Source organism: Pyxicephalus adspersus, chromosome 1 (assembly GCF_032062135.1).
Source record: "Pyxicephalus adspersus chromosome 1, UCB_Pads_2.0, whole genome shotgun sequence".
Lineage (NCBI taxonomy): Eukaryota > Metazoa > Chordata > Amphibia > Anura > Pyxicephalidae > Pyxicephalus > Pyxicephalus adspersus.
In genome coordinates, this window is record NC_092858.1 from 169005571 (window position 1) to 169018835 (window position 13265).

The 13265-nt window shown below is 43.1% G+C and overlaps 1 protein-coding gene across 1 annotated transcript; it reads right to left on the reverse strand.

Moving 5' to 3' along the window:
* Positions 1-2813: 2813 nt before the first annotated feature.
* Positions 2814-11903, reverse strand: ZBTB21 (zinc finger and BTB domain containing 21). The gene is made up of 2 exons (XM_072398325.1): positions 11768-11903; positions 2814-9496 (listed from the first exon to the last, which is right to left on the reverse strand). Exon 2 carries the CDS (start codon positions 9479-9481, stop codon positions 6446-6448), a length of 3036 nt encoding a protein of 1011 aa, XP_072254426.1. The 5' UTR covers positions 9482-9496; positions 11768-11903; the 3' UTR covers positions 2814-6445.
* Between the last annotated feature and the right edge of the window lie 1362 nt (positions 11904-13265).

The window sequence follows — 13265 nt, forward strand, 5'->3', positions numbered from 1 at the left end:
CGTAATTTGCATAATACGCCCCTCCTCGATGCAACGAGGACTCTGATTGGGACAGCTGGAAGTGGGCGGGCAGAAAGGTCGCAGCGCTGGGTGTGGGAGGAGTCAGGGATTAACTCTTTAGCTGCTGCAGAGTTTATAGCAGGAGAGGATGGGAGTATCAGTGCTGGGCACCGATCCCTGCACCGATCTGTCACCCAGTGCCTGGACTCAGCAATGACACCGCAGAAAGTCACACAGCTCTGTTTCTGGCTCCTCCAGGCTTTGGACTACAACTCCCATGATGCAGCAGGAAATGCCTGCACACAGGCTCCTCCACCCAGAACTTATCTTTCACTTTTCTGCTGCAATTAGTTCACCTGCCGATATGCAAAGTACACTGGCACAGTGCATGGGGGCCACACATAAGCCAATCTGATTGGTCGATGAAGCATTTGCTCCAAAATATTAGGCAAAATTTCATCTTTCAATGCTTCGTGATAGATTTAGTTGAGCTAAATAAATGTTTATTTGATCAATCTGAATTTTATCACACAGTGCGTATTCCTTCCATTACACACCTATAGGATTCACCTGCGGTGAAAGTCACATTCACTGCTTTATCAATATACAAATGTATGACCAGCAGATCTGCATCCTAATATACAAATATCAACTGAAGGTATTTCCATGGGGCCCAGCACCCCTCCCCCGACCTATATAGCAGTGCCCGGGCCTGGCAATTAGTCGCTGATGTCATACAGGTGAATCTGCAACTAGTGACTCCCAATCTGCATATCCTTATTGCCTGTGGCTACAATTCATGCTCAATTCAAAATGTCTTTATTTGTAGCCAAGCCATTGGACTGCAGAGAGCCGAGACTACAAATGTGTCACCCCCATCTATTATACACAATGCAAGGAATCATGGGAAATGTAGTTTTCTTATAGAAAGGAAGCTAGAGCTGCTCTGCTGCCATCTAGTGGTCAGCCAGAAATAGTGACAAGCAGCCTCTATACAGACTAAATGTAGATAATAAAACTTTTTCAAAGTAAAAAACACATTATATTACCCATATATGATGGGGTGCTTGATGCTTTTTGATAATTCTTCGTGTGATGACTGTGACTTTATCTACTTTAAGAATCATTACATGAAATTTCCCCCAACTGAAAATGTTTAGAGAAGTTAAATCTAAAAGAAAACAATGTAATTGTGTCTTCAAGAATAAAAAACAATTACCAAGAATTCCATGAGAATTCCCCCAAGTCACATGACAGATGTTGCTTGTAATAACTCGTGTTGTAATGAAATGCCCCATTGTGTCTGTGACCCTGTAATCTGTAAATCAGGCCGAAAAGACGCACCAACTTTCCCCCCCCAGTTTTGGGGAAGAAAAAGTGCGTCTTATACGGCAAAAAATACGGTATACAAAATTAAGCCGTCTTCCTCCAAGGAATGAGAAAAAGGAAGACATTTCAGTTCAATCCCAGAGCATCTTGTCGTCAGATTCCGGGACGGTGATGCCGTCCTCACCCGCTCTGTAGAATCTTCCTAGGATGGTGGCATCATCAGCAGATGCAGAAGAAAAGGAAGGGAACATATAATCCTACTTTTTTATGGATTGCTGGCTTCATCATTTATTTCTGTAGTGATACAGGGGGTAGGGCAACCAGGAAATCGGCACTGCCGGAAGTGTCAGATTCTACAAGATCTTTACTTAGCCACTTTTCAGTTTCTCTTTATCAAACGTTCAGCTTTAAAGAGGAACTAAACTCAAAAGTCCCCGAAACAACAAAAATACACTTACCTTCCATCCCGCAGGGCCGTCTGACCCATCCGGAGGTCTCTTTTATCAGGTACCGCGTTGTCCTAGCATCCCTATCTGGGCTGGCACTCCGGGGGCCGCCATTATCGCCTCTTCTTCCTACGTCACCCGTCCCAGGATCGGGTGATGTAGGTGGGAAAAAAAACTTGCCGATCTCACTGCGCAAGCATTTTTTTGCTTTTGTCAAAAGGACTCCTTCTGCGCATGCCTGAGATGCTGGGGCATGCGCAGAAGGAGCACCCAAGGGATCAGCAGATTACAGGGGTGCCTTGATGTCCAGTTGGATCCCTTAGTACCGGGCTGCACAAATAAAAGTGATTGTGACCACCCATGGTGCAAAGCTCCTAATGCGCCAGATTGGTGTCACAAAACCTATTCCTAGCATGTTAAAATGGTTAAGAAAAGACTGGCTTTAATATTTATCAACTATTTTACCATGGGGGAACCTTTGATATTCTTTTCAGAGAACCCCTGACAATAATACCAGTATCCACAGCTGATGTGTATAGTGGTCAATGGGAAGAATGTCACCCTTATAGATTATTATTACGTAGTATTTATAAAGCGCCAACATATTATGCAGCGCTGTACAAGGTCCATAGCCATGGCACTAGATGTCCCTCAATTGGGCTCACAATCTAATGTCCCTATCATAGTCATATGTCATTAATACAGTCTAAGGTCAATTTTAGGGGGAAGCCAGTTAACCTAACTGCATATTTTTGGGATGTGGGAGGAAACCAGACTACCTCGAGGAAACCCACACAAACACAGAGAGAACCTGCAAACTCCATGCAGATAGTGTCCTGGCTGAGATCTGAACCTGGGATGCAGCACTGCAAAGGCCTTAGTGCTAACTACTGAGCCATCGCACAGATAGAAAAGAACATTGGTGTCAGTGGTATCTCTTAGGGAACCCCTAGCAATGTTTGGAGGAAAACTGGTTTGATATAAACTGCTTTAAAGTATCAGATTTGTACATAACACCCAAAAAATAACAACACCTGATGACAAAATGTACCTTTTTTTTATTGGAAAAAAATAGTAATGGTAACTTTTTTGCACATTTACCCTATTTATCCTTAAATGACTTTCCCAACTCCGGAAATGGAAAATGATTTCTATAAAAAGTATTGTAATTCTCTGAGTAAGTACGGTGTGACCAATCTATAGTAATCCCAGCCTTGATTTGTTTTATAGCAACACTGACATTGAAGCATTGTAAATTGTTAATTCTGTTACATAAAACTGTGCTTTCCCATTTCATTTTTCACAATAAATGAAGTTGTAATCCCACTTATGTTTTCTCTTTACAAAACTCAAGTTTTATTTCATTGACCTGTCCATTGTAAATCCGAGGAATTGAAATTGTGCTACTGTAAAAAAAAAAGAAGAATCTAGACGCTTGTATGGTTTGTATCCTTTAAATTAAAAAAACTGTCATTAAATAAAAATCGGTCGCTGTGTTGGAATTGTTGAAGATTTCTGCTCATACAAATAAAACAGTAAAACGCTGAAGGTTAAAGGGTCGGTCCATCCATCCGTGATATTTTAGGGATGGTTGTCTCTTGTTGAGCCACTTAGTAGAATATCGGATCTCTCGGAAGTTCCACAAACAACCTATAGGTTGTTCACCCGATCATTTTTCTCTCACCTTGGTATATAAATATTATTATTAAACAAGATTTATACAGCGCCAACATATTATGTAGCTCTGTACATTAAATAGGGGTATAATTCAACAAAGCAAAGCCTTATTACAATTTATGTAGCACATATACGGTATATGTGGGCACCTGATCATGACAATTCCATATGGCCAGGGTTAGTTTGGCACCTATCAAAAATATTGTTTTCCAGTTGTTATGGGGAACGAAACTGGAAGCAGTGCCCTCCACCATCCAAAATATGTTTACCTGAGCTCTCCCTGCACCCAATCTTTTTCCAAATAGCAACTTATCGGGCCCAATTTAACCTCCCTGGGGGTCCAATTATGTCAGTATTTTTACGCCAAAAGCGGTACATTGTTTTGCATGGAAATGTATTTTACATTGTAGGCCCATAATTTGTAGGCATAACTCACTGAAATATGTCCAATATTTAATAAATTAATAAACTTTAAATAAAAAAAAAACAGAATTTGGTGTGCAAAAAATACTAAAACTTGTAATATAACTGTACAGTAGCATATATAATACATATTTATTATATATATATCTAATATAATGATTCCTTTGTATTGGATTCAATACAAAGAAGATCAGAAGAGGACATGGCCCGAGGATGGGATCCGACGGACAGGACGCCTATGGGACCAGGTGTTTTTTTTTTAATGTTTTTAGCTACCCCAGGTGTGGCTCGGGGTTACTGCTTTTAGCATGTTTTTGTTTAACCCGAGCAACACTCTGGGTTACCGTCAGGGAGGTTAATAAAGCTCCCCAAAGCTGGAGGAGATACACTTTCAATGGTAAACTTGGGTAAGCCAGCAAACCTGGAATTCCATTCCATTTTTTTGGATCACGTAGATTCACTGATGTAAGTGTATCCTCTCTGGTTTTGGAGAGCTTTAATAAATCAGGCCCATCATGTCTTGTTCTGCAATATACCTGTGTGAAAGCCGCCATCTTGGTAGAGGCAAGGCTTTGATTTCTTATTGCAGAGCTTCCAGCAGCACAGATCTCACTGGAGCCCTGTACAGATGTCCAATGGATGTCAGATGATTGTTGCTGGAAACAATCTTTTGTGATCATTTCCAGTGACAGATGAACAATCGAGCTCTGTACACACAGCACTGTTCTGTTCTATGGAGAGGGGATGAGTAAGCTGTACCCTGCTGTGTTCACTTCCACAGCGGTCATTCCCAATCAGTCATTAATTTATCCACCATGACCTCAGGGGATCACATGTCAGATTTTCACTCAAGTTGTGAATCATCTGACGTGTATATCGCTTTAATCCAGCACAGCCTTATATTTCACACTGCAGCTGTACAGCTAATGGTCTAGAGCCTCTGACATACTAGGCAATCTACTTTTTAGGAAGAATTCTAAACATATTCTAGATTTTTTTTTAGGGTACTGCTTAGGCACCTGTAACAATTCCGGATAATCTCTATCATACAGCAAATCGTCTTTTTTTTTTTGTACAGGTCAAGTTCAGCCTTTTACAGCCAGCAGCAAAGGGAATCACTTTGTAGACAACAGTGCACTTTTAACCCTCTAATATCCAGTATTCTCCCCAGAATTTGTTTAGGCTGGGTGGTAAGAAGCTGTAGGTGGGACGGCAGCCCATGTATTGAGACCCCAACTTTTTAGAAACCACCCAAAAAGGGTCTGGGGAGAACACTGGGAAGGTTGTGTGTACAAAGCCAGCTTCATAAAGACACGGAGGTTTTATTAGCTTAGCATGGAAGTAATTGATTGGCCTGCACACACTCTAAAATCTTTGCAGAAGGGTGTTATAGACAGGACAGTGTTATCCTCAGAGCCTTTTTAGCTGGGTGGACCACCCGGATCTTTTCAGTAACCACCCGGCTGTTTTTGAGTGGTTACCTAGGAGCTGGGTCACAATACAGTTATGTCATCTTGGCACAGCCAATCAAGATGGGCAAAGATCGTCTTTAGGAAATAAAGAAAGAAGACAGCGGTGTCCTGCGATAGGGGGCAGGTGAATTTCCTGGGTTTAGTTCTGCTTTCTAAGCCGAGAAGGAAGAAATTGTAGGTGGGGGATGTCTGCTGTATTGTCACCCAACTTTTCAGTAATCACCCATAAACAGCTGGGTGGTTACTGAAAAGTGCTGAGTGGGTGTGTCCAGCTTAAAGGGGCCGGGGAGAACACTGAAGGTGGTGTGGTGGCCATATTGTCTTGGTCAGGTGTCCACAAAGCTTTGCATTAGAATGTAAGGATAGAGAAGTAACTAGGGAATAGGAGCCATATAGAATAGTTGGTTGATTTAACCTTCTGATATATCAGCTTCAGGTGGACCCACCCTTTAATCACAAAATCTGAACTATTCAAAAAAAAAAAAAAAAAAAAGGATATTCATAATTATAGTTATCAAGTCTTCAAAACCACGTGATATCTTGTTGATCCAAATACTCAAACAATATTGATTTTTTTTCTACCATTGCTAATCTAATAGCACAGCACAGAACCATCTGTCGGCCAGATAAAGACAAAAAGATTCACCATAAAATGTGACTTATGAGCTGAGGTTCTCGTATTGATTATTGCTACAAGATAACTAAAAAGTTACATCATCTTCCACTGAATGCAGAAAATAAAATTAGAACGTTCTAAAGAAAAATAGAGGTCAGTTAACTAAAACTTCAAAAGCAAAAAGTCTCTCACCACAATCGATGAATGGTTGAAACTTTTTATGTAAGCGAGGGTGAGGTAAGGGGCTCCATGCAAACGGATAATGTAAGACAAAATGCGGATTGGGTGGGGGTGTTTAGTTGACTAGTCGATTTAAGACCAAATTACTGCACACCATTGATATTCTAGCAACACCAACAAAAATAAAAATCACTTGATGTTAAAATTTTCAGAGGTCTTCTACTGTTAGCTCGTCAGTAGCAACTGTCAGAGAAAATTAAAAAGAAAAAAAAAAAAAAAACATGTATTGTAGCACCGAAGGTTCAGTTGTGCGTTTGCTCGTGACTCCACAAACTGAACGCAGTCTTAAAGGTCCTGTGACACAATTTACACATGAACTGTCGTTTGAAGGTTATGGCTGAAAGAGGTGGGGCGTGGTAAAAAAGAGTGTCTGATTCTTGAGGAGCAAAGCCCTTCTCGTTTCCTCCTGATTTTTCTGGAACAGCCTGGCGTTTCTCTGGCTCGATCGGTGCTATTTTCGGGGGCGGAGGTGGTGGCGGAGGAGGAGGAGGTGGAGATGGAGAGCTCACAGGAGCGCAAGCTTCTGGCTCTTTAAAAGAAGACGAATCTTCTCCCTGTGCCATGTGCGACTGAAAGTGGCTCCAAAGTCGAAAATTCGTCCGGAAGGCTTTGTTGCATACGTGACAGATGAAAGGCTTGACTGAGCACAAGAGTTCCTGGTGGCGTTCCAGTTGTTTATGAACTGTAAACATTTTCCCGCATTTTTCACACGACCACATGCCACGCTCAGAGCCGGTCATGTCTTCCTTTTGACCATAGGCCGCTTCTGAGCTATCGTCCATCTCGTCCGGAGGTTCTTCCTTGATTTTTACACTGAACGGTTTTGAAACGCTGAGATCCTCGGGGAGACAGTTGGAATCCTCAGAATCGAAGTTCATGTGCTCCGAGGAATCGCTATAAACGCCGTCGTCTTTCGATGAAACAAAGCTATTCCCTTTGCCAGAGTCGGTCAAAGACTGCAACCTCGGCAGGTTGCCAACCTCTCCGTTGTGATCGAGCACAGGCAGTGAAAAGTTTTCCGTTGGCGCCATTGTGTTTTGGTTGTGGACTTCGACTTGATGGCGCCAAATGCTGAAAGAAGATTTAAATGTTCGCATGCACTCGAGGCATGTCAGCTTCTTATATTCACACTTTGGTTCGTGTTCATTTTTCTGCTCTGGGGTTGAAAACCGAAGGCTACAGTAAGGGCAGAGCGTAGCATTTCTGCACATGCGTTCATGATTTCCCTGTTCTAGAAATGAAGCAAACTTTACATTGCAAAGTCGGCAAGGATACACTTCCTTACTTTCCACTGGGCTCTTCGGCGGAGAGGCTACCTTAGGCCTGATAGCCTTGTGGCTATATGTTGATCTTTCCTCCGGATGCATTTTCAGGTGTTGTTTGTATTGCGTAAGAAATCGGTAAGATTTCCCACACTGGTTGCAAGTGAAAGCAGCTTTAGTTCTCGATCTGAAATTCCTTTTCATGGCTTGTGCTTGGCTACTAGATCCAGGAAAGCCGGACTTGCTTCGCCTCAACTTAAACATAAGTGCTTTTTTAATTTCCCGTTCCCTTACAATGTCTATCAACTTCCTTTGGAACTTTTCGTCCAAAACCGTTTGTGAATTTGAAGCGGGCGATGGATTTCTCATTATGCCGTGTTGCGTCTGACAGTGCGTCCACACTTTAAAGTTTGTGTGGAACCTTTTGTAGCAGATATCACACGAGTAGGGTTTTTCGGGGTTGTGGTACATGTTAACGTGACGATGAAGACCAGCTGTCGATCTGAAAATTTTAAGGCAGTGTTTACATTTGAATTTTTTGTTCTGAAGGACATCTGGTGTCGCGATAACCATCTCCTTGCTGTCGTCTGAATCGGAGAAATCGCCAGGAGCTGTGGAGTCTTCTGCAAAGTTACCGTCGGATTCGGGAGAACTACTTCTTTTCAACTTTACTCTTAAAGGGGGTATTCTTTTCTCTGGCTGGGATTTCCGTTTAGCTGAATGCGAACTTAAAAAAGAGTCTGTGGACCGAGCAGGAAACGTCCTACTTTTCTCTCCTACGGTTATTTGGATTACCTCTGATGGTTCTGAAGCTGGGCTGTTAGGTTCAGTCTTTATGCACAAGTTATTCTCTCTAGACATAGACTGCGATAAAATAAAAGACCTTAGAGGATCCGTCGCCTTTTCCTGCTCTTTGTCTCGGATACCAAGTTTATCTATAGCCCCTTTTATCGTGTGCCTTTGGGAAATTCCAGTAGGGACATCATAATCTGGACCATCACGTGGGGATGACGTTCTATGAACGTCGATACTTTGCGAGTAAGCGGGAACCTGACTGTCCATAGATAATGATCTCCGAAGAAGACTCTTAACAAGCGGACCGCTACGGTCAATCTGTTGTCCTGAGGATCTGATAGAAGGCGCTCCAAGTCCTATCTGAGGATAACATAGAACGCTTTTTTCGTCTTTCACTTCCGAACCTTCTTTTTCGGGTTTATGTGATGTATATAAAGATTCGGTGGAGGAAAGCAAAGACGCGGATGCTAATTTCTTCTTCATGATCTCATTCCCTCTTGGATGAGGATGGTGGTTAAGATCATCATCGTGTCCTTCAGACGCCTTCTGATGAAATGTTGCTTTTCGCTTCAGCGAACCGCTTAGAGGTTGCTCACCTGAGTTAGAGGAGCCGTGCCACTTCCTTTCAGATGACAAGAAATTGGCAAGGGAATCCCCTGGTCGCATTTGATGCCTAACAGAAGTTGCTTTCCCCACAGACGTTGAAGGCTTCGTCTGGCTTTTGTCCTGATTGCACAAGTCCCTATTTTGTGCCTCGTTACGGCTTTGACAGACAATGACGCTCCGTTGCTGAGCCCCGCTTTCATCTTCCTCTTGAACAGTTGATATTTTGTTGGAAGAAGAAAATGGCGCCTGTGGGGTTTTAGAAAGAATATTTGTCAGAAAACTTATTCCCAAGCTGTATCCCAGTTCCTGAACCGCCGCCAGACTTCCTTTCTCCACAAACAACGATGAGGAATAGATGTAGTTTAGGACGTTGTCGAAGGAGTCGGCTTCGCAAAAGTCGAGCTGAAAGACAGTTTGCGATTCATTGTTTTTGTCCATGAACAAACTGTGGAAGTATTCGCTGCTGGACGCCAACACATTTTTGTGCGCTCGGAATTTCTGGTCTCCGACTATGAGGAGGACGTCGCACAGCTGACCTTTCAGACGTTCTTCATTCAACGAACTGAGAATGGAGATGGCGTGAGCTGGGTTTATGTAATGTAGGAGGCCATCCATGATTCTGAAGAAACCCTACAAACAAAACGAGAAAGAAAAATATACATGAAAGACTTTGTAATACCGCTACATATTCTTTTAATATTACTTAATATCATGCTATGTGCCAAAAGAACGAGCCTGATTTATGAAAGCTCTTCATGGCAGGAGAGGATAAACTTTCATCAGTGAATTTGGGTGATCCAGCAAACCTAGAATGGATTTCCTAAAAGTCATTAGTTAGTAACTGTTTTCAGATCCATTCCAGGTTTGCTGGATCACGCAGGTACACCGATGAAAGTGTATCCTCTCCAGTCTTTGAGAGCTTTAATATTAGGCCCAATGTGACATCTCATATTGAAAACTGACAATAATAACAAGGTGTATACGAATGTGCTGTCTGCACTGACTGTGAGCTCCTTTAAGTCCCACTATGAACAACTGGCTGGCGAACAGGTAGTTTGTTAGTACAGAAAAAGACAGACGCTGTCATTTCTGCAATAACCGTTTTTACCTGTCTAATCGCCACCCAACTGTCAAATTTCACTGAAAAACTGCATGTGCGCCTCAGCATTTATTAGCAGGGATATGGCGAACTGAATGAACTCCTGCTTGTTAGTGTGGGAGTAACGTCATCCCGGCCCAGCCAATCAGGATGGCTGAAGATTGTATTCAGGAATAGAAAAAAAGAACAGTATTTATATAGCGCCAACATATGACGCAGCACTGTACATTAAATAGGGGTAGCAAATGACAGACAGATAGAGACAGTGACACAGGAGGAGGAGGAGGAGGAGGAGGAGAGAACCCTGCCCTGAAAAGCCTAAAGTCGAGACGGCAATGACAGGGACAGGTAAGTATCGTGGGTTTGGTTCCGCTTTAAGGTGATTAAAGTAAATGTGTGGCTAGATCTACATCTGCCCTTTAAAGCAGGCCTATCATCAAAACTTTTACATTATATAAAAGCGTAGATAGAATGGGAGCGCAGTGCCTCCCAGGGTACCACCATCACGCATCACAGGAGGCTCCTGGCTGCTCTATATGCACATGCCTGTTCTCAGGGCCTTTTTTCTACATTGGGGGAAAACAAGCCGCTCTCACACATGCACAGTGGGATCTGCATTTTGATTCCCCTTTTACAGCAGGATATATCACCCGCTCTTACTCCTGTGCAGTGTGAGATCAGGTGAAGTAGCCAGAAGATGGCGGCACCTAGCGCTTCCTGCGCACCGGGAGAAAGGAGGATTCCAGGACAGCACGGGACCGAATCGAGGACATCTCCAGGCGGATCAAAGGATCTGCGGAATTAAAGGAACTCTTGGAAACCCACCACAAACACTCACCTTCCCCCTACTCCTTCATCACTCCAAGCATCTGCTGGAGCCCTGAGTCTAATCCCTGCCAATGCTCCATGTGTTGAGCCGTCTTCCATTAATCATGTGACAAGGTTTGAGCCTGGGGATTGGCTCTGGGAGGAACGAGAAATGGTGACATGACAGTCACATGCTCCCCCATACCTGGAAGTGCTTATTATTATTATAGTGATGGAATGATCAGAAAGGGGACTTACATGATCATTTCCAGTGACAGATGAATGAACAGGTGCTGTATGGAGAGAGGTGGGGGGTGGATGGGCGAGCCTTAATAAGTACGTGGTGTAGGAAGTTAGACTTCACTTGCAACATGCTGCCACCAGTTTAGTGCAGTAACTAGGCAGCTTCCATATCTGTAGGTAATCACTAGTTAATAGGATTATAATATTCGAAATTTCAATAGCACTCTTGTATAGTAAGAATAATAGGTCCTTGCAGAAAATATGAGAATTTGAAGCTATTTAGTGACAGGTTCCCTTTAAGGGAAAAAAGGGTCACGTGAGGCAAGCACGTAATGTTACGTCGCACGCCATTTTCCCAGGGACACACGTCATAGGCGTTGAGGTAACGGTCTCCAAAAACATGATTCAGTCAGCTGGGACAAAATGTAGCGGGAAAACTTCACAGCAAACTAACTCCGCCAATAGGAAGTGTCTGGGCCATCACGTGACACGACCCAGGCGTAACATATAGCACGCGCCGTACAGGGCGCCACAGCCGCTCTCAGCGCATGCGCAGTTGCGTCTGCCTTCTCAGAAGGGTGTGTGGGGGAGAAAGAGGCAGGCTAACTGACAGCTATGAAGGGAGGGCGGCGGCCCGGGAAGAGGCGAAACGTAACGAAGGGACGGAGAAAGCACTGCAGGGTTGTTACGTCAGGGAAAAGGCTGAGGCCTGGGGGCGGCAGAGGCGCTGCGCGGAGGTCTAGATAACTCACCGTGAATCCCGGCCCGGGCTTCGGAGCTTTTCTGAGCGGCTGCCGTCTTCTTTTCCTGTCAGCAGTTCATCTGCGAGCTCCTGCCGCCGTGATTCCATCCATCTTGAATTTGACGTCATCCCACACCAGAGATGAGGTCATCGCACAGAGCGCTCGTCACGTGCGCGGCGTTCCGATTGGCTGGAGCCGCCGGAGGGGCGGGGATAGAAGGGGGTGGGTCCTACGAGAAGCTCCGAGGAGAGAAAGTGATGATGATTGTTATTGTCATCATCAGCAGAAGAGTGACAATATTACACAAACTAAACTGAGGGAAACACAGAAATCTCTATGTACAGTAAATCTGTATACAGCTGAGAACACAAAACTATAAATAAATTCTGCAGACACAGAGATTTCTTTCCTCTTCTCATACACAATAGCCATACTTCAGCCTTTACTGGAATATTCAAATCTGCATTGATTTTGAAGTCAACCCTTTGCGGTAGTGGTGACAACGAGCATTCCAAAAATATAAAAAAACCAAAAGGTTGATGGGAAACGTAAAATTAAATGGAAACTCTAGCTTTGTTTAGGTTTTGGACAGAACAGTAAAGGGGTGAAAATCTGGAGCTGTATAGTGCAGTTCCTCATTTCCACCACCAGATGTCCTTAGTCTTCCATTTTGAATGATGGCCAGCTTCATTCAACACATTTCCACTGGGCCCAGGATGTTAAAGACCAGGGGTGTCAAAATCAAATACACAGAGGGCCGAAATGAAAAACTTAGACCAAGTCGGGGGCCAAACTTGAAATTTATTTAAAAAATTGAGGAAGATTACTACTTCATCCATAACTAACAAAAACAAACCCCTCTATACACATTTTAGGGTTGAAAAAACTAGTTTCTATCCATGCAGGCTGTGTGCTGTTCATCCTCTCACATCACAAGTTTGTCTGACACCAAATAGTACACTATGCAGTCTCTGGATTGAAACAAACACAATGCCCCTGGTAGTCAGGCACCATGTGATCATTGCCTAGGCTTGTGTCACATGATGGGTGTACAGGAATAATGTCTATGTATTGAAAATGATGATGTGAGGTGGTAATGCGGGTGGGTAGGCCAGATGTAGTTCATTTTTAGAATTTTTATCTGATAGAAAAAGGTTTGAGGTTCCAAGAAGCCAATATAAAACCAATTCAGGTGCTTATATTATCCACATTTATATACATTTTGCTCTTATTGGTGGTTTCTATAATGGCATCATATGTGACTTCAATCTATCAATAAATGTGCACGATTTTACCAAGTTTTGCTATTACCAGAACTCATTAGGTTTTCTAATATTAATATTTTTTACTTTTTCCACCTTTTTTTTTTCTTCTTTTGGTGTTGAGTTCCTCCAGCATATCAACACCTTACATTGCTCCAGACCAGCTGATTTGCAGAGGATCTGCACAAGTTATTGTACAGCGCTAAGTAAGATGTTGGCCCTTCTGTTTATTATTATTATTATTA

What these genes read in the sequence shown, in the direction of transcription:
- ZBTB21 (XM_072398325.1), bottom strand. Translation starts at nt 9,481, where the DNA reads ATGGATGGCCTCCTACATTACATAAACCCAGCTCACGCCATCTCCATT.